The following is a 22,420-nucleotide window of genomic DNA, read 5'->3' on the forward strand; positions in this document are numbered from 1 at the left end:
TAGCAGCCCTCGCTCAGGCAGAAGACAGCTGGGAAACTCTTAGCCCAGCCGGAAGACCAAGGGCTGCTCACTTGTGGTTCTTAAGCCAACGGCTGATTTAATAGGGTAAGACCATCATTCTAGACGTCATTCTAGGAATGCCGCCATCACCCAGAAACAGCAACAAACCCTAAAATCCAGCTGTTTCGGAGCTGAAGTCACGGCTTTACTTGTGGCAGCTGGACCTGCTGGAGCACCTTTGAAGTAAATTTAATTTTTAAACCCAGAGCACCATAAGAATTGTGGAAACCTGGGCCGGGTGTGGTGGCTCACGCCTGTAATCTCAGCACTTTGGGAGGCCGAGGCGGGCAGATCACAAAGTCAATAGGTGGAGACCAGCCTGGCAACATGGTGACACCCCGTCTCTACTAAAAATACAAAAATTAGCGGGGTGTGGTGGTGCGCGCCTGTAATCCCAGCTACTCTGGAAGCTGAGGCAGGAGAATTGCCTGAACCCAGGAGGTGGAGGTTGCGGTGAGCTGAGATTGGGCCACTGCACTCCAGCCCTGGCAACAAGATCGAGACTTTGTCTCAAAAAAAAAAAAGAATTGTGGAAAAATGAATGGTTGTTACTGTAAATGTTTAGTAAACATTTCAGAAGAATCCCAAGTTTAAAATAGACGGCAGCCAGGCGGCAGTGGTGCACCTATAGTCCCAGCTACTTGGGAGGCTGGCGCCGGAGGGTCGTGGGAGCCAGGGAGTTCGGGGCTGTGCTGGTTGGATTTCTGCGCTCAGTTTGGCATCAATGTGGCAACCTTCCAGGAGCAGAGAGCCACCAGGTTGCGTAAGGAGTGGGGGGCCGGCCCAGGTCGGAAGTGGGGAAGGTCAGAACTCCCGTACCCGTCGGTAGAGAGATCGCGCCTGTGATTAGCACCACACCCCAGCCTAGGCAACACAGCAAGACCCAGTCTCTAAAGAAACAGACATGTCCGGTGAGCGCCTGGTGCTGCTGCCTCACTCACTAGAGGCCTGGGCAGGCCATCTCCTCCACCGAGAGGGGCTGGAGCTGGGAGGCTGAGCAGGGCTGGCTCCAGAGCACCAGGCCAGAGCAGTGGGATGGCCTGTGAGCCCCAGAGCCGTGGCTGCTGTGTTGCTGGGCTCTTAGACCAGATGCATTTGATGCCTGTGAAACAAGAGGGAGTAGGCGCCAGGGAGATGTGGGGGTGGGGCAGGCCAGAGGCCAGGAACTTCCTCCAGAAGGGTGTGCCACCCACTGGCACTGGCAGGAGGAGCAGGTGTCCTCCACTGCAGCCTCTGTGAGGTCAGAGCAGGGCAGGAGCTCTGGGCAGAAGGCAGGTGGGCTGAGTCCTGGCAGAGGGAGGCAGGTGGGTGGGTGGCCAGCACAGTGGGCAGGGATAAGGGGGAGCAGTCTGAGGCAGTCCTGGTGTCAGAGATGGGACAGCCCCTTCTGGTGGTGACTGAGTGACGGGGCAGGCTGATGAGGTCAGGACCTAGTCCCCGGGAGCCAGATGCACTTTCTGTGTCCATAAACTTGTGTGTTCTGGATTCTACATATTCAGAGACTCACACAGTATGTGGCCTTTTCATGTCTGGCCTCTTAACATTGTCAAGATTCACCCATGTTGTTGCCCATGTCAAAACCGTGTTTCTTCTTTATGGTCGAGTCCATCGTGAGTCTTGTGCCACGTCATGTGGGCGCACTCAGCCATGGATGGAGATCTGGGAATCTGCGTCTTTCAGCTGTCATGAGTGAAGCCGCCGTGAGCATTGCTGGATACGTGTGGCTGTCATGAGTGAAGCCGCTGTGAGCATTCCTGGATACGTGTAGCTGTCATCAGTGATGGCGCCGTGAGCATTCCTGGACACATGTAGCTGTCATGAGTGAAGCCACTTTGAGCATTACTGGACACGTGGCCGTCGTGAGTGAAGCCGCCGTGAGCATGTCTGGACACGTGTAGCTGTCGTGAGTGAAGCCACTGTGAGCATGGCTGGACACGTGTAGCTGTTGTGAGTGAAGCTGCCGTGAGCATGTCTGGACACGTGTGGCCGTCGTGAGTGAGGCCGCCGTGAGCATTCCTGGACAAGTGTGGCTGTCGTGAGTGAGGCCGCCGTGAGCGTTGCTGGACACGTGTGGCCGTCGTGAGTGAAGTTGCCGTGAGCATGGCTGGACACGTATGGCCGTTGTGAGTGAGGCCGCCGTGAGCGTTGCTGGACACGTGTGGCCGTCGTGAGTGAGGCTGCCGTGAGCGTTGCTGGACACGTGGCCATCATGAGTGAAGCTGTTGTGAGCATTCTTGGACATGTGGCCATTGTGAGTGATTCCACTGTGAGCGTTGCTGGACACGCATTTCTTCATATCTGTCTTCTCAGGTCTTTTGTGTGTGCCCAGCAGTAAGTTGCTGGGTCATATGGTGATTCTGTGTTGAATTTTTTAAGTTTAATTTGTTGAGGAACCACCAAGCTTCCACAGCAGCTACACCATTTTACGTTCCCACCAGCAGCACACAGCAGTTCATTTCTCCACTTCCTCACTGACACTTGGCGTTTTTCATTTCTCTGCATCTTAGTGGGTGTGAAGGAATCTCGTTGTGGTGTGATGTGCGTTTTCATCATGGCGGAGGGGGTCGAATCTCATGGTGTGATGTGCGTTTTCATCATGGCGGAGGGGGTCGAATCTCGTTGTGGTGTGATGTGTGTTTTCATCATGGCGGAGGGGGTCGAATCTCGTGGTGTGATGTGTGTTTTCATCATGGCGGAGGGGGTCGAATCTCGTTGTGTGATGTGTGTTTTCATCATGGCGGAGGGGGTCGAATCTCGTGGTGTGATGTGCGTTTTCATCATGGCGGAGGGGGTTGAATCTCGTGTGATGTGCGTCTTCATCATGGCGGAGGGGGTCGAATCTCGTGGTGTGATGTGTGTTTTCATCATGGCGGAGGGGGTCGAATCTCGTGGTGTGATGTGTGTTTTCATCATGGCGGAGGGGGTCGAATCTCATGGTGTGATGTGCGTTTTCATCATGGCGGAGGGGGTCGAATCTCGTGGTGTGATGTGCGTTTTCATCATGGCGGAGGGGGTCGAATCTCGTGGTGTGATGTGCGTTTTCATCATGGCGGAGGGGGTCGAATCTCGTGGTGTGATGTGCGTTTTCATCATGGCGGAGGGGGTTGAATCTCGTGGTGTGATGTGTGTTTTCATCATGGCGGAGGGGGTTGAATCTCGTGGTGTGATGTGTGTTTTCATCATGGCGGAGGGGGTCGAATCTCGTGGTGTGATGTGCGTTTTCATCATGGCGGAGGGGGTCAAATCTCGTTGTGATGTGATGTGTGTTTTCATCATGGCGGAGGGGGTCGAATCTCGTGGTGTGATGTGTGTTTTCATCATGGCGGAGGGGGTCGAATCTCGTGGTGTGATGTGCGTTTTCATCATGGTGGAGGGGGTCGAATCTCGTGGTGTGATGTGTGTTTTCATCATGGCGGAGGGGGTCGAATCTCGTGGTGTGATGTGTGTTTTCATCATGGCGGAGGGGGTCGAATCTCGTGGTGTGATGTGCGTTTTCATCATGGCGGAGGGGGTTGAATCTTGTTGTGGTGTGATGTGTGTTTTCATCATGGCGGAGGGGGTCGAATCTCGTGGTGTGATGTGTGTTTTCATCATGGCGGAGGGGGTCGAATCTCGTGGTGTGATGTGTGTTTTCATCATGGCGGAGGGGGTCGAATCTCGTGGTGTGATGTGTGTTTTCATCATGGCGGAGGGGGTCGAATCTCGTGGTGTGATGTGTGTTTTCATCATGGCGGAGGGGGTCGAATCTCGTGGTGTGATGTGTGTTTTCATCATGGCGGAGGGGGTCGAATCTCGTTGTGGTGTGATGTGTGTTTTCATCATGGCGGAGGGGGTCGAATCTCGTGGTGTGATATGTGTTTTCATCATGGCGGAGGGGGTTGAGCGTCTTCTCAAGAATATGTTGACCATTTGCATGTTTCATTTGGAAAAATGTCTGTTGTCATCCTTTGCCCATTTTTAATTGGGTTGTCTTTATTGCTGACTTGTCAGAATTGCAAGCAGGCAGCTTTTAAGACGTGGTCTTGCCCTGTCACCTAGGCTGGAGTACAGCGAGCTGGATCACTGCTTACTGCAACTCATGCCTCCCAGTTCAACAGGCGCACTCAGTCACGCCTGGATAATTTTTACTTTTGGAGAGATGCAGTTTACCCTGTTACCCAGGCTGGTCTCGAACTCTTGGGCCCAAGCGACCCACCTGCTCAGCCTCCCAAAGTGCCGGGGTTACAGGCATGAGCCACTGTGCTGGGCTTCAGAAGTCGTGACACTTTTTGGCTACTCGGCCCTGTCAGACACATGATCTGCAGAACCCTCCCTCGCGCCGCTGCCGGTTCTTTGGCACACACACAGCTGTGTCTGGATAAAGCCTGGCCTCGGCCCCCTGTGGAGGGCGCTAACCTGTGGTGTGTCTCCCTGCAGTCTTACCTACTGATGGCATCCGTCATCCTCCTCCCGTACGTCAGCAAGGCCGCCAGCTGGTGCCGAGACAGGCTCGTGGGTAGGTGATGACTAGCTGGCCCGAGGCCAATGGCCTCCCAGCTCCGCGTGGCTGCTCCACACTGAGGGCCGTGCATGGGCCGATGCCTACGTGCATGGTGGTGGCCGGGGCTCCCCTGCTCTGTCCCTCGGGGTGTCGCGGTGCTGTGTCCTCTCCTGGCCTGCACGTTCCAGGCCTCTTCTGGGATGGGGCAGTGACAGCCACATGGGCCGTGGCTCCATGTGGTAGGGCTTGGCCAGCTCCACCCTCCTGGCTTGTCCACAGGCCACAGGGAGCCCTCGGCTCACCCAGTGGAAGTCTTCACATTTGACCTTCATGAGCCACTCAGCAAGGAGCGGGTAGAAGCCTTCAGCGACGGCGTCTACGCCATCGTGGCCACCCTTCTCATCCTGGACATCTGGTGAGGACCCCATGCCAGCTGCCCCAGCTATATTGGGTACCCAGTGTGTCCTAGAAACCCCAGAAAGGCCCCGGGGTCTCAGCTCCACCTCCTCTGGGTGCCTAGAGTTTTATGTGAAGTCAGCGCAGCCCCCACGTCAGGGAAGACAGCCCTCCAAGCAGCCCTCCCTTCCCAGCAGCCCCCTCCCTTCCCAGCAGCCCCCTCCCTTCCCAACAGCCCCCTCCCTTCCCAGCAGCCCTCCCTTTCCAACAGCCCCCTCCCTTCCCAGCAGCCCCCTCCCTTCCCAGCGGCCCCCTCCCTTCCCAGCGGCCCCCACCCCAAGCGCAGGATGGGGTGCCAGGGCTAAGTCAGCACCAGCTGCCAACTGTTCTTTTCATTCTTCCCAGAGGGGCTCAGCAGCCATGGGTATCCCCCACCCCAGGCCTCACCCCTGCCCCAGCACCAGTCCCTCCCAGCAGCCCCTCCATCGTCTCCCAGTCTCCCATCACCTCCCACTCCCCACACCCTGCTGTTGCTTCCACTTCCTTCCAGCATCTGCTCCTCCACTGCACTGCCTCGTCTGTTAAAGTGCTCGTCTCGGTTGTCACATTTTTGTTTTTTGGTTTTTTTTTTAAGACAGAATCTGGCTCTGTTATCCAGGCTGGAGTGCAGTGGCTCGATCTCAGCTCACTGCAACCTCCACCTGTCCACCTCCCAGGCTCAAGTGGTTCTCCCGCCTCAGCCTCCTGACTAGCTGGGACTAATGCGCCCGCCACCACCCTCGGCTAATTTTTTGTATTTTTAGTGGATACGGGGTTTCACCATGTTGGCGAGGCTGGTCTCGAACTCCTGACCTCAGGTGATCTGCCCGCCTCGGCCTCCCACAGGGCTGGGATTACAGGCGTGAGCCACCGTGCCTGGCAGTCATCACGTTTTAATTTGCTTTTGAAGTCTTGTTCCCTGGTCATAGTGCAGCACTGTGATCTCGTTAGGGTAAGACACTGTGGTTTATGGTTTTATATTCTGTGCTTTATATTCTCGAGTCCGAGTCTCCTAATGCTCTCTGGGTAGCTCTTCTCTGCTGCAATGTGTGCATTTTTAAAAGCGGGAAGCAAACGGTTGGCACCTGTCTCTAAGGCCCAGGTGCAAGGGATGCTCCAGGGTGACCTGCCTGCTCCCAGCAACTTCCTGCCCTTGCTGACCCCACCCTCACCCCCCGCCCTCTGCCTCTCATTCTGGAGGACGGAGCCTGTGTGGGGCTGCTTGAGGACCACCGTCCTCCACGTCCCGTTGCTGAAACGATGCTGTTGCCAGCTTCCTGGGTGGTGCCATCAGAAGGCAGCGGCCCTGACCAGAGTGGTTCCCACAGCCTCCTGGGGCTGCAGAGTCCGGCCTGGGAGTTGGCCTCCCAAGATGCCATGTGCATCTGAGAACCATGGAGACAAGCCCTCCACATATCTCCGGTCACGGTGTTATGTGGGTGGCTCTGAGGGCTGGGAGCTGGGAGGAAAGAGACCTCGCTGCCCCACAGCAGGCTGGCCCTGCACTGCAGACGCACTCAGCCAGAGGGCCCCCAGCAGCACTCAGGCCAGCAGGGTTGGGCTCCCTTTAGCACGGAGGAGAAGGGTGCCAGTAACTGTGGAATTTCAGATGAACAGCACGTAACGTTAGGTCAGTGTGCCAAGTATATATAAATATGCATTCTGAAATTTAGCCTGCTGCAAAGTCCACGTCGTTCATTGAAAAGCCGCGTGCCGCGGCCAGGCAGCCCTGACGGGCACTCAGCACACCGTGCGGGGGCCTGCGTAGCCTCAGCGGGGCCGGCACAAATCCATCTGTTCCCTGTTCTCAGCGAGGACAACGTCCCGGACCCCAAGGACGTGAAGGAGAGGTTCGGCGGCAGCCTCGTGGCCGCGCTGAGCGTGTTCGGGCCGCGCTTCCTGGCATACTTCGGCTCCTTCGCCACCGTGGCACTGCTGTGGTTCGCCCACCACTCGCTCTTCCTGCACGTGCGCAAGGCCACGCAGGCCATGGGGCTGCTCAACACGTTCTCGCTGGCCTTCGTGGGTGGCCTCCCACTGGCCTACCAGCAGACCTCGGCCTTCGCCCGGCAGCCCCGCGACGAGCTGGAGCGCGTCCGCGTCAGCTGTGCCATCATCTTCCTGGCCAGCATCTTCCAGCTCGCCATCTGGACCACGGCGCTGCTGCACCAGGCAGAGACGTTGCAGCCCTCGGTGTGGTTTGGCGGCCGGGAGCACGTGCTCATGTTCGCCAAGCTGGCCCTGTACCCCTGCGCCAGCCTGCTGGCCTTCGCCTCTACCTGCCTGCTGAGCAGGTTCAGCGCAGGCATCTTCCACCTCACACAGATCGCCGTGCCCTGCGCCTTCCTGCTGCTGCGCCTGCTCGTGGGCCTGGCCCTGACCTGCCTGCGGGGCCTGCGGGGCCTGGCCCGGCCCCAACATTCCCCACCGGCACCCACAGGCCAGGACGACCCACAGGCCCAGCTCCTCCCTTCCCCCTGCTAGCAGCCACAGGGCCCTCTCCCAGCCACCACCAGATATGGACCAGGGAGGACAGGACACTGGGCGGGGGAAGCTGAGTTACGGGCAGGCCTCAGTGGTTCTCGTGTGGCCTGGTTTTATTGTCACTGTGAAATACCATGTTCTGTCTCAGTCCTCAAATTGTTCTCCAGTTTCTGTAGAGTGAGGAGTTACCCAGGAACTTGAAATGTGCCTTGTGGCATTCGCCTATCCACTCTCTCCAACTCGAAGACACTGCCACACCCACCCACCCGAGGGACTGCCCACTCGCAGCCCCCTCCACAGCCTACACAGAGCTGCCCTGGGGGGGACGGTGCCAAGCCTTCCCCTCCCTCTCCCACCTTGGTTGTTGACAGAAAGACGAGGAGACAGCAGGACAGTGATGGCCAGTCTGTATTCGTCCCAGATATAAATTACTGTTGCATTCAGGCAGCGATAAATACATAGGGGCCCAGTGTGCAGGGCACAGGCTCACTCACACAGGACAATCCCCTCACCAGTTACACACGATTCATACAGACCACAGTCCACACCAAGGCTTGCGAAGCAAAAGTAGTCACACACGAGGGGCTGGTTTTGACAGTGGGACAGATGACGTCAATAGGCGCGTACGCTGGAGGCCACGGGCAGCCTGACAGTGCATGTCTGTGCAGTTTTGGCAGAAGCAGTGGGGAGGGGGGCAGCGCTGGGGGGTTAGTGGCACCAAGGGCTCGCCAGGAGGCTGCAGGCTGTGCCAGTCCACACACTCCTGGGGCCAAACCAGAGCCACTTCTGAGGTCAAGGCCACACCTAGGAAAGCTCTGGCCTAGAATGGGAGGCCCAGGCCAGCTGTGCCCCACAAGGGAAAGGGTGTGACCAGGACTCTGGGACCATTTCTTACAGGGGGAGTCAGGAGGCTTCCTGCAGAGGCGGCTTAATTTTTGGTCAGACTCCTCCCGGGGCTGGTGTGCCGTCTGAATCCTTGGGCACGTGGAAGCAGCTTTGTCTCTGACTGGGTGCACCGCAGTCTGGCCCAGACGCAGCACCGTCCATCAAGCTGTCTGGGGGCATGGGAGCGGGGGTGCTGCAGGACCAGGATCTCCACACGCTGATGAGGGATAGGACCGAGCACGGCAGCTCACACAGACACGAAACTGCATGTCAGCGACTTTCAAGCATCGTGGAAAGTGCTAGCGTGGGGTCTGGGGCTGAAAGCCAGCTCCTCCACACGCATGGAGCTATTTACACCTCCTCCAGCTCCTCTGCACCGCCAGGCCCTGCTTCTGGTCCCTCCTGCGTGCCAAGTGCCCACCCCGAGGGCCGAGGGGCAGACGCACACTGTGGTGCTGTCAGGGCGGCACCCAAGACTTGCCCTCCGTGCGGACACGGACGGAGGCTCTCCTCCCCCAGCACAGGCACGAGGAAAGGGCAGCCAGGCCCAGCTGGGCACTGCCTACCCCTGAGGCTGCACTTGGGGTCCAAGCTGCCATCTGTATGTAACAAGGCCAGAAAACGAAGGCACCTTCTCCCTTCCCCCAAGACACACAAGGAAGTCACCAGGCAGCCTGATAAACGCTGCCTGCCAGGGACCGCCCGGGGTGGGGAAGTGAGGCTAGAGGGGCTGGTGGCGTGTGTGCTGGGACAGGGACATGCCAGGGAGCCTGCTGCTGTGAAGGACCAGCCAGGGGCACGGCCTGCGTCCAGCACCATCCAGCTCGAGGGCCTCAGTGTGAAGAGGTACGGAGGGACGGGTGCTCACCCTCCAGGAGAGGACTGGCCCCCCACAGGGCAGAAGGCTTGCCAGCCAGAGCCTGTGCCCACCCAGGACATGGGGACACATCGCCACCCACACAGCAGTCTCCAGTGGGATGAAGGTGGTGACACCCGTGTGTGGCACCAATGGGATGAGGGCTGGTCCCGCTCCAGACCCAGGAAGGTGCTGCGGTCAGGGCTGAAGCCAGGTCGGACCATAGGGCTGGCCACTGTGTGGGCACAGCTGCCCCCAGACCATCTGAAAACAAGCCAGTGGGGGCAGAGACCGCACGAGCCCTCGGCCTGCCCCGGCCACCCCTACCTAGGATCGCCCTCAGGGGCAGGCGTGGCGTCCACCCGGGCATCCCTGGTGGTCCCGGCCCTCCTTGGCTTCTGCTTGGCCTTCCTCAGCATGTGGACCTGTCCCAGGACAGAGAGCCAGGGTGACGTGGCCAACGGAGGAACGGTGCACTGGCAGCCCCCAGTCCTGGGACCGGGCAGCTGAAGCCATCTTCCATTTCACAGAAGGGGAAGGACCTGCCTGGCTGCTCCCTGCGCCACCTGTGGCCCTGACCACCGGCACAGCCCTCCTGAGGCAGGCAGCCTCCTGGAGCCAAGGAAGACCCTGGCCAGGGGCAACAGGCCATGCTGCACCCTCTGGGCACCGCTGGCCACTCCCACAGCCCGCCTGGCCCAGCCCACCTCCCCTGGCTCTCCAGCCTCACCCCACGTACCTTAGGGCCAGCAGCTGAGATGATCATGTGCCCAGGGGCCTGGATCCAGGGCTCCCCGTCCACCTGCACCGGGGTGGCCTTGAGGAGCGTGACTCTGAAGTAGGAACCCTGGGCGATCCGGATTCCGGAGCGCAGCCCGCCCTGGACCTGGCCCTGGCAGGAGAGGCCAGCTGGGCTCAGTGGGGACCAGCGACACCACCCCGGGCCTGCCCACCCGCCTGGCCAGCAGCTCACCATGTGCACGACGCCCGTCACACCCACCACCTCCAGCAGCCCGTCGTCCATGCGCGGCTTCTCAAACCTGGCGTCATTGTCGGAGCCCCACAAGTCGGCCCCCGAGCCCCAACTGCCATGTAAGAGAGTGGGCACAGAGGTGTCAGTGCAGGCCGGACGAGGGCTGAGCCCGCCCATGGCCCTGCCGGGCAGAGCCTCTCGGGAGCCCCCCGGGGGCACCTGGGGATGTTGATGAAGATGAGGCCCTCGATGCTGGGCAGCTCCACTTCCTGCCGCTCCACCTGCAGCCGGATCTCCTTGTGCAGGCCCCGAGAGTGGCTGATCTTCTGCAGCCCCACCCGCACGTACACACCCTTGTTGTGCAGCCTGCGGCACGGGACACGCGCCCATCACCAGGGGGCCCCACCCTCCTGAGACAGCCTCCGGGTTCTGGCCTCTCTGCCTGTCCCTGCTGGGGCACCTGCGGGTGAACACCCTCCCAGGTGGTGGCTCCTGCTGGGGAACCTGCGGGAACCAGGTGGCGGCCCCTGCTGGGGAACCTGCGGGAACCAGGTGGCGGCTCCTGCTGGGGAACCTGAGGGAACCAGGTGGCGGCCTCTGCGGCTCCAGTACCTGCTTGTGAACTTGCCGGGCTCCTCTTCCCGTGCCTGGTGGAAGTCCAGGCTGAGCTCCGCGTCAATGCCAATGCCACAGTAGTTGCTCATCTGCACGATCTGGGGACAGGCGTTCATCTCCCAGGACCCGGCAGCCGTCAGGCTCCCTGAGCTCCCCAACAGCTAGTCTAGTGATTTGCCTCCAGCCGGCAGGCAGAGACAGGGCAAGGGCCGCCCCAGCAACAAGCCCAGCACCCAAGAGGGCAGCGTGCCGGGTCCCGGGCAGGCTATGTCGCCAGCTGGCTGGCCACAATCCCCAGCAGTGGCCGCCCGCTGTGCCTCCCTCAGCTGTGGGTGCGTACACCCGTGTGTGGCTGGGAGGACGCCCACTGTGACATGTGTGGTGATGTCACATGCAGGAGCCTGAAGGACACCCCACGCCGGGCCGCCCCGTACCTTGGGGGGCTCTGCGTCTGCCGTGCCGTTCTCTGCACTGCCAGCATCGTGTGCATCCAGAAGGATGGTCCAGCGGTCCATCAGCACAGCATCGGCCTCGTCCACAGACAGCAGCACGGAGAAGGGGTCCTCACCGCTGTAGCCCGCCCCCCAGCGGAGGACTCGGCCAAGGTCATTCCCTGGGACACAGTCAGATGCAGAGCGGCTGTCCACACCCACTGCCCATCAGCGGGGCGCAGACCCCACCGTGGGGACAGACGCCAGCCCAGGCCTCAGTGAAAGCTGGGGCAGGAAGGGAGAGACCTGAGGCCCCCTCCTCTGTGCACGGCTGACCCCACCTGTGCCCAGGGGCAGGATGGCCACAGAAGGCTCCGGGCAGGCCAGTCGGTGCCGCGTCTCCTCCAGGGCGCCGAGCACCCAGCCCACGGTGCCGTCGCCACCGCACACCAGCACCCGGAAGCAGGGCACCTGGGAGAACACGTGGAGCCTAGAGAGACAGGAAGTGTCCTCCAGCAGCCGCGAGGCAGCCCACCCCCACCCAGGCTGCCCCTTCCTTTTCAGATGCCCTTCCTGGCCACGTGGGGGACTTCGAGGCCCCAGCGTGGGATCCCAGCAGAGCTCCCGCCGGCCGAGATAGCTGCGGTACCCTCCTGGGGCCCTTCCCGCCCCCACCGCTGCCCGGTACCAGGGGTCCCACTGGACTCACCCGGGAAGAGGACCCCCGTTGGTCAGATCAAAGACCTGGTGCGGGTTCAGCAGCTTCCGGAAGCTGCAGAGCAGATCTCGGCCCTTGAGGCCTCCACTCTTGGGGTTCACGAACACAAGGAGGGGACGGCTGTCTGGGGGCAGCCTTGAGTGCTGACAGACAGGAGGCTGGGTTAGCATGGGGACCCAAGACGGGGTGTCCCCACTGCTGGGACTGCCAGGCAGCACCTGGCCCCCAACCCTGAGCCCACCCGGCCTGAACCGGCCCCCATCCCAGGAAGGCGTGGCCGGCATCCTCACATATGAGGTCTCGCACATGAGCTGCACGGTCACCCCACCTCGTTGCTGGCTGCCTGGCGCTCCCAGCACAAAGGCCTCGGATCTGTCCACTGCACCGAGTGTGAACAGACCACGCCTGCCTGGGCCATGCAGCCTGTGAATCCAGACTGGAAATGCACGTGGCACTCTCCCTGGCACTGCTTGAGACCGAGGCCGCCCCCGGGGCACACCTTTGGAGGATGGTGGCTCCCAGGCCCCCACCTGCCTACACAGCAGCTGAGAGAAGCTCTAAACTCACAGGGTGGCACGCGTCGTCCCTTGGCCACAGGAAGAGCCCATCTCCCCACACAACCCCAGGAAGCAGTGCTCAGATCTAGACACAGCGGGCTCAGGGCTGGGGGCCCTACAAGTCTGGGCCCCCATAGCGGGGAAGGCTGGGCAAAGGAGACAGACAGGCCGGGTGCAGACACAGGGTGGGCGGCGGCACAGGGGCCGGCCGTGGCTGGGGCAAGGACACACTCGGGGCTTCGTGACCCACTCGGCAGGCAGAGCCGCCTGCGGTCACCACTTACCACTCACCCCAGGGCAGGCAGCTGACGGGAGAGAGAAAGCGCGTGTCGGCCCCACACCTGGCTCCACCCACAGAGCGAGTGGGCTGGGGAAGGGGTGTCACCCCGCACCTGGCTCCGCCCACAGAGCGAGTGGGCTGGGGAAGGGGTGTCACCCCGCACCTGGCTCCTCCCACAGGGCGAGTGGGCTGGGGAAGGGGTGTCACCCCGCACCTGGCTCCGCCCACAGGGCGAGTGGGCTGGGGAAGGGGTGTCACCCCGCACCTGGCTCCGCCCACAGAGCGAGTGGGCTGGGGAAGGGGTGTCACCCCGCACCTGGCTCCGCCCACAGAGCGAGTGGGCTGGGGAAGGGGTGTCGGCCCACACCTGGCTCCGCCCATAGAGCGAGTGGGCTGGGGAAGGGGTGTCACCCCGCACCTGGCTGGGCCCACAGAGCGAGTGGGCTGGGGCAAGGGCTGCGTCCTCGGGACAGCGGGGATGGCCACCCTGTCCTGAGCCAGGCAAAGCCAGGTAAGGAAGGCACAGGAGGGACCCACAGGCAGCACCCGTCCCAGCCACAGACAACTCATTCTGCTCTAGTTCTGCTTCACCTGAACTGGGTCAGGGTCAAGGGTCAGGCTTCAGGGGCAGAGCAGCATGGACACCTGGGGGTCCTCACAGGACCCTTCTGGGGCTGGATGGGCTGAGGCCGAGAGCCCGCTATGAAGGCACGGCGTGCAGCGTGAAGTCCCAGGCTCCTGCTGCTCTGTGGGCCGTGCGCCCTCCCCCCAGCACTGCCCCGTTGCCAGGTGCCCCCTATTCTGGGCACTGCAGGTCTTAAGGGTACCATTCAAAGTTTGGGAGCTGCATCGACTTCCCTGGGAGCTCCGGGCTGGGAGCAGAGGTCCTAAGGCCTCCCGGGCAGCAGGAGGGGCTGAGCTGTACCGAGAGGGCTGTGCCTGGGATGCTGACAGCTGGTCACAGACATGCTCTGGCCCGTGGCGAGGCAGCCGCAGCGGGACCCGGCACATCCAGGAGCCACACCCTGTGGGCCTCCCTACTGTGATGGAGGCCTTGGGTGTAGCGCGGAAGCTGGGCCGGGCCCCACGGAGCTGGTATCGCCCACTGGGCAGCCTCAGATGAGCGCTGACCCTCTGACCTCAGGCCCGTCGGTCAAGGGTGTAAAATGCAACAGTGTCCTTCCTGCTGTTGTGAGGCACAAATGGTGGCACCTACGAGCCCCCAGCGAACTCGAGGAAGAGATGCCCGATGAAAAGAGTGGGTCTGGCTGTGGGGACCGCGCACCTGCAGACCCGGACTCCCTCTGGCCACCCCTGGGGTGTGTGAAGAGCCGGCTCGGCCACTCACTCACCAGCAGGTTGGGGAGCACCAGGGCAGTGAGCAGCCGACCCCGCACAGCCGTGTCTTTGAGCATCGCGTACAGCCGCTCGGCCTCCGCAAAGCAGGCGACGTCCAGCACTACCGCGCCTGTGGCAGCGGCCCAGGACTCAGGGGGAGCCCGTCCCATGGCCCCCACGGTGCCCGGGCAGGAACAGAACCAAGACATTTCCCCAGCCCAGGGCTGACCGAGGGAAAAGTCGGGTGCCAGGTGACATCAGGGCTGTCCCACCCCACTCCAGGAACACCCCGGGCCCCATGTGACCATGTCCATCAGGGCAGCTCACCTTGGGAGGAGTAGACGTGACTCACAGACAGCATGGTGGCTGCAAAGGCAGGCTGTGGTCAGCGTGGTGGGAAGCGAAGGATGCACAGCGCCGGGGCCGGGGCCAGCCCCTCTGCCTGTTCAGGGTGACATCACACCCCAAGGGCCACCTCCCCATGAAGTACCCCTGCCCCACTTCAGGAGCAGGGCTCCCAGCTCCCCAGAGGCACAGGGGGAGAGGTGGAGGCCTAGTGCCACCGGGAAGGGCCACAGAGGGCAGGAGGCTCCAAAGCACCTTGCAGGAAGGGACGTGGGCTGGGCCTGGCGCTCGGGCCTCAGCACTGCAGCCCCACGGCCGCCAGACCCCACCCCCAGCCAGCAGCCACGGCCAGCCACGGAGCTCACACCTTCGGTAGCCACGGCCTCAAGCAACAGGCTGCTGTAGTCCTCGGGGGCCAGGCCGGGAGGCAGGCCGCCAATGAACAGGGAGATGTGCGGGGCCACCTTCCTGCTCTCCGCCACGTAGAACCGCGTCTGGCTCAGCTGCCGCACAGACATCTGCAGGGAGAGGGGCAAGGACGCTGGGCCAGGGAGAACAGACCGCCGGCACCAGACCCTCTGCCTCCTCATCCGCAAAACGGGGGTTGGGAAGAGTCCCGGAATTAAGTCAACATGAAAATGAGGAGAGGGGCCATGGAGGTTCCCTTGCTGTGGACAACCCTGTCCATTCCCCTCAGGGAGGACCTCGGGGAGGTCTGTGGCTCAAGGCTTCCTTGCAGGGACCAAGTAACTTATGACAGGGCACTGCCTTGCCAGCTGGGACAGTCGCTGCCTAGCTAAAGACTTGGCGTCTGGGGCACGCGTACCCCTCAGGGCAGAGGCTCTGGCTGAGGGCTGCTGCTTCCCTGGGGACCGGCATCCACATTCACTCACCTGCCGGATGTCCTGCAGCCGGGCCAGCAGGGGCTGTTCATCCGCCAGCACCGTCCGCTGGACTGCAGAGGTGAGGGGCACAGCCCGTCAGCACCAGGCTCCTCACCCACCTTGGAAACAGCTGCCCTGAGCCCCCGGGGCCCGTGGGGATGCAGGGTAGAGCTGGTCAGGAGGACAGGGCCCGGCCTTGATGACCAGCACCACCCTATGGGAAAGCCTGGGAGCGGCCCACCACGGGCCACCTACTCACCGTGCCTGCAGCCCATTGCCACCTCCACCAGCTGGAAGCTCTCAGGACCCTTGGCCTGTTGGAGTAAAGGCCAGCATTGGGTCCGGGCAGGCCCCGACACCTCAGGACGCCCACAGGGACAGCCATGCCTGAGCTGGGATGGTGGCCCGGCATCCTGGGGACAGTGACCCCCCCACCAAGTCTGTCCAGGATGGGAAGCAGGCCCAGGGTACACACCTGGCGGCCGAGCAGAGGCAGGACCTCCAGCACCACGGACCGGGCGGTGCTCTGCGGGGTCACTCGCACAGACACGTAGGCCACGCCCACCCTGTGGGGACGCAGCCTGAGCTGGAGCTCCGCCCACCCCACCCAGCAGACCGGGAGCCTCAGGCCCAGTCTCACTTGAGCCAGCCAGGGTAGATCTTCAGGACCTCCTGGGCCCGAGGCAGAGCCCGGATGACCCAGGCCTCCGGCGTGGCCTCCCCAGACCCTGGGCTTCTGCCCTCCTCCGAGATCACAGCATTCCCAGCCTTGCCCCCAGCCCAGGCGTCACAGGCCTGCGAGGAAGGGGGCAGCGGGCGCAGCTCCAGGTGGCCGGGGTCCTCGGGGATGTGGTGGGCCCGGAGTGCAGCCTCCTGCAGGACATCAGGTTGGGGGAGCCAAGTTGGGGGGGTGGGGGCAGGTGGGTGAGGGGTACCAGGTTGGGAGAGCCAGGTCAGGGGCGCCAGGTGCGGGACACGCAGTGGAGGTGGGGGCTCAGACACCTGCCCAGGCTCCCCCTTACCAACACCTCCTCCGCACTGGCTAGGCGGGGCACCGTGATGAGGCGGAACTGGCTTCTCCTCACCGCATCGTCACCATCGAAGATCTTCAGTGTTTTCTTCCCTAGGCCGGGGAAACTCCATGAGTCCCAGGTGCCCGGGAGATGTTGGGGCATGGGGGGCACGAGGCGGACACTTACCGGACTCCGGAGCCACCGGCGTCTCTCTGCCTGGCCCCGCGGCGGCACTCCCGTCCGCACCATCGCCCCCTTCACCTGCGGGATGGGCACATGGACCCCTCACTCAGTGTGCAGCCCCCAGCCCAGGGCGCCCCGGCCAGCCCACGCCTCACCTGGCTCCGCGGCCTCGGCGATGCGGAAGCTCTGCGTCTTACTGAAGCCGCCAGGCAGCAGGCACACGCACGCAGGGGGCAGGACCAAGGAGCGGAGGCGCCCGAAGCCGCACTCGGGGGCTAGGGCCGCAGAGCAGACAGAGTGCGCCTGGGGGGACAAGGGCCTAAGCCGGGGCTGGGGGCACCAGGCGCGCCGGGTCCGGGGAAAGACCCCACACACTGCAGACCCAGCCTGAACTCCGCGCCTCCCCTCCCCTCCCCTCCCCCCTCCCCCCTCCCCTCCCCCCTCCCCCCTCCCCCCTCCCCTCCCCTCCCCTCCCCTCCCCCTCCCAGTGCCCACCTGGACCCCACACCACTCGCAGCGCACGCCGGCCAGCACGTCGGAGGAGCCACACGTCTTCCTACACACCTCGCAGCGTGCTCCCGAGGGTAGGTTTCCCTCCCGCCAGTGGTGGTGATGGGTGTCCTGGGGAGTGGGGGACAGTCAGCAGCTGGGCCCGCCCCACCCCCCAGGCCTCTCTGGGACCAGCGCACTCACGTGGTCCTGGTGCCCGTCCTGGTGGCACTGGCGGCAGTCACTGCAGGCGAAGGGCACACAGTCTGGGTGGAGGTGCAGCTCACACACTGGGGGGCAGGCAGGGTTAGAGGCCTCAGCCCTACCTTGGAGGAACCCTGCCTCTGCTGGCGCTTGGGTCTGGCCCTGTCTCCACCACCTAGCACCCCGAATCCTTTAACTGTCCTTGGCTGCCGGGCAGCCAGCCCTCGGCCTCCCCCATCACCCAACAAGCTGCACAGCAGGGGGTGGGCTGGGCCACCCTGGGCGACAGAGACCAGGATGCTGGGAGGGGCGAGGGGAGCCAGGCAGGCTCCCTGTACCTTCGCAGCGGAGCGCGGGCGCCTCCAAGACCTTGCGGCAGACACCACAGAATTTCCGCTTGTAGAGTCCACGGGGGCCGAAGCAATGGGCCACAGCCACCTGGCCAGGGCGGACACAGCCTCACCTCCACGCTCTCAGTAAGGGCCACGGGCCGCCCGCCACCCGCCCCTCCTCCCTCTTCACCTGCAGAACTCCTGCTAGGAAATGCCCAGCCGGAGCCGGCTGTGCCATCTGGAGACCCCAGGAGCAACCACACTCCCAGTCCTCGGGGCAGCCTGGCTGGTCAAAAGCAGGGAGCAGGCTGTGGCCTCCCCCAGCAACCCTGCCTAGCACCAGGAAGCCAGACCCACCTGCCACCCCTTCCCTCCTCGGGACAGGCGAGGCTGTCAACCGCCTGGCATCTGTCTCCTCGGAGCCAGGCAGATCCCAGCACACGGAGACTGCGCTCTGGGAGACAATGGGGCCATAACACGTGGATCAACACCGCTGTGCTGGGGAAGGCCCTGCCGCTTTTCCACAAGAAGGGAAGGAGAAAGGCCAAGTCTTCACTCCTGACTCGTCCTTATCCTCAAACTTAAACCACACCCAATAAAAGCACACACGGAAAGACTCTGCTCCAGAATAGCAGCTGTGAGCACGCCAGATGGTGGGTAACTTTTATTTTGTTAAATGTGTCTTCTAAATTTCCTGCCGTGCATATAGCTGAAACACATACTTGTATTTTCCTAATTAAGCAAAGTATAAAAGAAGACATTAAAATCAACTTTAAAAAGCTGCAGCCTCAGGCCGTCCACGTGGGGCCGCTGCCCAAGCCAATGTGGCGTCCCCAGGGTGCCAGCCACCACCAGAGCCAGCGTCCTCAGGCTGCAAGTCACAGCCACGCCCACTTCCTCCACCCCTGGAAACCTCTCATCTGTGCTCCCCTTAGTTTTGTCACAGCCCAGGAGTGGCATCCTTAGGAACAGGGCGTCAACATTAGAGAGGACGGCGCAGCCAGATGCCCACCTGCCGGCCTAGCCTCCCCTCCTGCCGCACACCGGCGCCCGTCTGGAAGCCTGCGCCCCACCTGCAGCCGGAGCTCGGCAGGGAATGCGGACACGGGAGCCTAGTCTGCAGAGGGCGAGGCTGACAGCTGAAGGAGGAATAAGCCCGGCCCTTCCTACCTGTCCCTGCTGTCACCACTGTCAGAGAAGTAAAGTCCCCTGGGCCAGTCACCTCCCTCCCCCACCCAGAGCCCTCAGAGGAAGGCTGGTGGCCAAGATGTCCTCAGGCTCCAGGCTTTCTGCCTTTGCTTTTTATTCAAATTCCTTGATGCTTGTGGGTTCACACACAGCCGTGAGGACCCTTTCAAGCCTCTGTCAGCTCCCCCAAGTGTGCTATCTTGCAAACTTCAGTCAAGTCACAGTGGAGATGCTGACACCCCCAAAGGCCGAAATCTCCATCCTCTCAGGAGCCCTCAGGCTGCAAGTCACAGCCACGCCCACTTCCTCCACCCCTGGAAACCTCTCATCTGTGCTCCCCTTAGTTTTGTCATTTTGAGCACGTTCTGTGGACAGGATTTTGCTATTTGCGACCTTTGGGACTGGCTTTTCTCAGCATCGTTCCCCTGCAGGTCCATGCGGGGTGGGTGCTAAGCCTTTTAATCCCAAGCGGTATCTGACCTGTGCCTTTCAACCGCAGGTATCAGTAACATCTGACGCAAAGGGTTAGGGTTACGCATCCCCCAGCCTCTGCAGCAGCAACACCCAACCCCACACTCACCCGGACCAGGCTGGGCGCCACACTCGTGCATGGGGTCCTCACGTGCTTCAGGCACTTCTCGTGGGACATGAAATTGCAGACTGTGGGAATGAGAGCTGCATGAGCAGGCCCATCCCACCCAATGCTGTCCCACCCAGAAGTCAGAGGCCCCAGGGCAACTCCTGCCATCCCCACCATGCAGCACCAGGGGCCCTGTGGTCCCCGAGCTCCCCCCTCACTGGGGAAAGCCTGCAGCCCAGAGTAGGGACCTCGGTGCCCCGGACCATCCTAGAGGCCAGTGAGCGTCCTCTCGTCCAGACAGCAGCCCCTGCCCCTCCAGCGGGCCTGGCACTCCTCCTGCCTCTGCAGTTGGGCCTCTCAAGGGGCAGCCCGGGGCTCACCAGCCTCGCCAAGCGGCAGGGGCTGCTCCGGCTTCTGCAGATCAGCTTTGCCAGGTACACCTGTCCCTCACTCCCCCGGAACTGCATATACCCCTAACTGTCCCTGCTGTGTGCTGTCATCATGCCTCAGACCTGGAGCCGCTGGGGAGTGGGCAGCCCCAAGACTCTCAAGGAGCTCTGGCTGTGTGCACGGAGCCCAGGGAGCACCTCAGCCAGCAGGCTGCTCAGGAGGGCGTAAGAGCGGCAAGCGCCACACCCCAGCAGTGAGAGGCGGCAGGGTGGGGCCGGGTCAGGAGGGAAGGAAGGAGCCCTGGGCTGGGGCAAAGGCTGCTGGGGGCTGGGAATGGGCAGGGTACCCAGCGACACACCTGCCAAGACAGCCCTGGGTGAAGGTTGTGCCATGGAGCCCCAGGCAGCCCAGCCGGGACAGGCCGCTCTCCCAGAAGGCCCTGCTGGTGCTGCCACACAGCACCCCTCACCTGGCCACCCCAGTCTCCAGATGGGACCAAGAGAAGTTCCTCCTGGCGGCTTAGGAGAAAAGCTCTGGAAGCAAGCTGGGGTCCGCCGAGAGAAGAAGGGGGGACAGGCAGCGCCCGGGTCCCCTCTGTCGTGGAGACAGGGCTTGCTCACCCCACGCCCCACGCTTGGTTCTCCTGGAGGGGGAGGGTGCCCTTCTTCCCACGTCCCTGCCAGCCCCTCTTCCACAGGTGATGCCCAGGAGGGCCCTTGCACCACCTCCCGAGGGGGAGGGGACCCAGAGTCTGGCCTCAGGCTGGGAGCTGCCTCAGTCACACGGGCACACCCCCCACCTCGGGGGAAGCCCCTGGCGTCCCCAGGCAGCAGGCATGGCAGTGCCATGCTCTGATGTGACAAAGACGCCGGTGAGCCAGGCCACCTTGTGCGGCCCTGGGGGTCGGAACAACTGTGTCATTTCCACCACAGACGACATCCCTGTGTGAAGGGCCCAGTCTCCTCTGCAGCCCCTGGCCTGAGTGGTCCCCTATCCCCAGAGCAAAGGCCTGAATCTCTGAGCAGGGCAGAGGCTCCTTAGCCCCTCCCACCTCGGTGTCCCTGGCCAGGACACAGTAAGTGTCAAACGTCTAGGACTCCGGTCCTGTCCTTGGCTCCCTTCAGAGGCTGGGCTGTGGTCCCCAAGGCCTGCCTGCTTGCCGCGGGGAAAGAAGAGAGGCAGCCCTGGAAGCGCCCGGGCCCAGAGCAGGGAACGGCCATCCTCACCCCAGCCAGGACTGGGCAGCTGGGTGGAGCAGGGCGCGGCCTGGCTCTCCAGGAGGCTGGGGCTCCGGGCCACAGCATGAGAAGGGTCAGGGCCAGAGGCCCAGACCAGCCCTGCCTGACCACACCTGCTGCCCCAGCCGCTGGGAAAGCAAGCCGGCCCTGGGGACCCCAGAGGAGGTCGCGCTTGCATCAGGCACAGCCCCTGGGTCGCGGCCACCGCGCAGCGCTATGGAGACACTGCCCGCACCTCCCAGGCGAGGAAGCCCTGAGGCCCGGGCCCCACGGCGCACAGGCCCGGGCCGCCCCACGAAGGCAGGTCCCGCGGGCAGGGCTGGGACCCCGCCCCCCGCCCAGAAAGCGCCGGCGCCACCTCGGCTCGGGCTCCCGCCCACGAGGCCGGCGAGGGGGCAGCCAGGTGGGCGCCGGGGCCAGGGTCCCGGGCGAGCGCGGGGGTGCCCGCGGGAAGGGGCACGGGCGCTCACCGTCGCACAGGAAGCCGGCCAGCCCCCAGATGAAGTCGGAGCAGAGGTGGCAGAAGGTGGGCTTGGTGAGCGTCACCTTCCGGAAGCCGTGTCCCGGCGCGGCGGCGGGGCCCGGGGCTCTGGCGCCCGCCCGCTCTGGCCCCGGCCCCGGCCCCGGGCGCGCGCGGCCTCCTGCACCCAGCACGGGGCTGCAGGCCGGGCTGCCGGGGCGCGGGGAGCCGCCGCCCGGCCAGGCGCGGGCCCCAGGCTCGGTCGCCGCCGCCATTCCCGGCCCGAGCGGCCCGAATCCCTTCGGGTCCGCGCTGAGGGGACCGGAGCGGCCGCTCGAGCGGCCGCTCCACCGCCCGCGCAGCGCAGCCCAGCCCGGCTTCCGACTGCGCCCGTCCCACTGCGCACGCGCGAGCCTCGGGGCGGGGCCGGGCGCTGCTGGTGGGCGGGGAGGGGCGGGCCTTGCGGTGGGTGGGGCGGAGCCTGCTACGGGATGGGCGGGGCCGGGGGCGGGCCCTGTGACCGGGCGGGGCGGGGCCTGCGCGTGGGGGCCCCCTAGCGAACCCGCCGCGGGGAACTGGTCTGCGTGGGCTCAGCCTGACCGCAGCCGGCCCAGACTTCCCCTCACGCGGCCTCCGGACGCCGCACGCGCGGCGTTGCACCTGTGGCACCCCGGCCCGCGACTGCGCAGCAGACGCCTCCCACGCGGGACGCCCAGGCGAAGAGCAGTGCCGCAGGCCTCCCAGGGTGGGTCCCGGGAAGCGGGGTTTGCGGTGCGTGGGCGGCTCCATCTGTGGGGTCCTCGCACTCGCCGACTTGGACGTGCCCGAGGCCCAGGACCGCTGTCCTCACTGCAACAGGGGACCCGCCTGCGGCCCGGGCTGTCCCCTCGCGACTCCCACCCGGGCCTCGCGCCGAGCGCCCAGCTCTCCTGCCCTGCGCGCACCCGGGTCTTGTTCAGGTGGCACTGGTGGCCTTTGGGAGTCGCGTCCACGCAGGTCACC

At 63.5% G+C, this 22,420-nt stretch overlaps 2 protein-coding genes across 10 annotated transcripts in view; one reads left to right on the forward strand and one right to left on the reverse strand.

Annotated features, from left to right (window-relative positions):
* The window catches only part of TMEM175 (transmembrane protein 175), a 33,153-nt gene extending 24,997 nt beyond the window's left edge, over nucleotides 1–8,156 (forward strand). For 4 of the 9 annotated variants that reach the window (XM_012473774.2, XM_064365151.1, XM_012473775.2 and 1 more), the window contains 3 exons: nucleotides 4,477–4,555; nucleotides 4,820–4,955; nucleotides 6,787–8,151. In XM_012473774.2, the coding sequence (XP_012329197.2) occupies nucleotides 4,477–4,555; nucleotides 4,820–4,955; nucleotides 6,787–7,459 (888 nt within the window). In that variant the 3' untranslated portion in view covers nucleotides 7,460–8,151. Of the gene's footprint in view, nucleotides 1–4,476; nucleotides 4,556–4,819; nucleotides 4,956–6,175; nucleotides 6,642–6,786 lie in introns of those variants that run through there. The other 5 variants (XM_012473779.2, XM_012473773.3, XM_064365158.1 and 2 more) reach the window with 4 other exon arrangements.
* DGKQ (diacylglycerol kinase theta) lies at nucleotides 7,850–21,693 on the reverse strand. Its single transcript, XM_021669288.2, has 23 exons — nucleotides 21,429–21,693; nucleotides 19,331–19,410; nucleotides 17,569–17,668; nucleotides 17,231–17,316; nucleotides 17,033–17,158; nucleotides 16,693–16,840; nucleotides 16,541–16,615; nucleotides 16,364–16,464; nucleotides 15,982–16,214; nucleotides 15,817–15,907; nucleotides 15,601–15,655; nucleotides 15,351–15,412; nucleotides 14,825–14,975; nucleotides 14,440–14,478; nucleotides 14,127–14,242; nucleotides 11,929–12,080; nucleotides 11,561–11,709; nucleotides 11,223–11,401; nucleotides 10,786–10,886; nucleotides 10,393–10,539; nucleotides 10,174–10,285; nucleotides 9,940–10,092; nucleotides 7,850–9,625 (listed from the first exon to the last, which is right to left on the reverse strand). Exons 1-23 carry the CDS (start codon nucleotides 21,691–21,693, stop codon nucleotides 9,524–9,526), a joined length of 2,823 nt encoding a protein of 940 aa, XP_021524963.2. The 3' UTR covers nucleotides 7,850–9,523.
* Nucleotides 21,694–22,420: the final 727 nt, after the last annotated feature.

This window comes from Aotus nancymaae, unplaced genomic scaffold, assembly GCF_030222135.1.
Source record: "Aotus nancymaae isolate 86718 unplaced genomic scaffold, 86718_ANA_hifiasm-v0.15.2.pri h1tg000006l, whole genome shotgun sequence".
NCBI lineage: Eukaryota > Metazoa > Chordata > Mammalia > Primates > Aotidae > Aotus > Aotus nancymaae.

Coding starts and splice junctions, on each gene's coding strand:
- DGKQ (XM_021669288.2), bottom strand. CDS start 21,693: ATGGCGGCGGCGACCGAGCCTGGGGCCCGCGCCTGGCCGGGCGGCGGC. Junction 14,976..15,350: donor GGCTGCAGGACATCCGGCAG/GTGAGTGAATGT, acceptor CTCTCCCTGCAG/ATGTCTGTGCGGCAGCTGAG. Junction 11,402..11,560: donor CATCCTGCCCCTGGGCACAG/GTGGGGTCAGCC, acceptor ACTGTGTCCCAG/GGAATGACCTTGGCCGAGTC.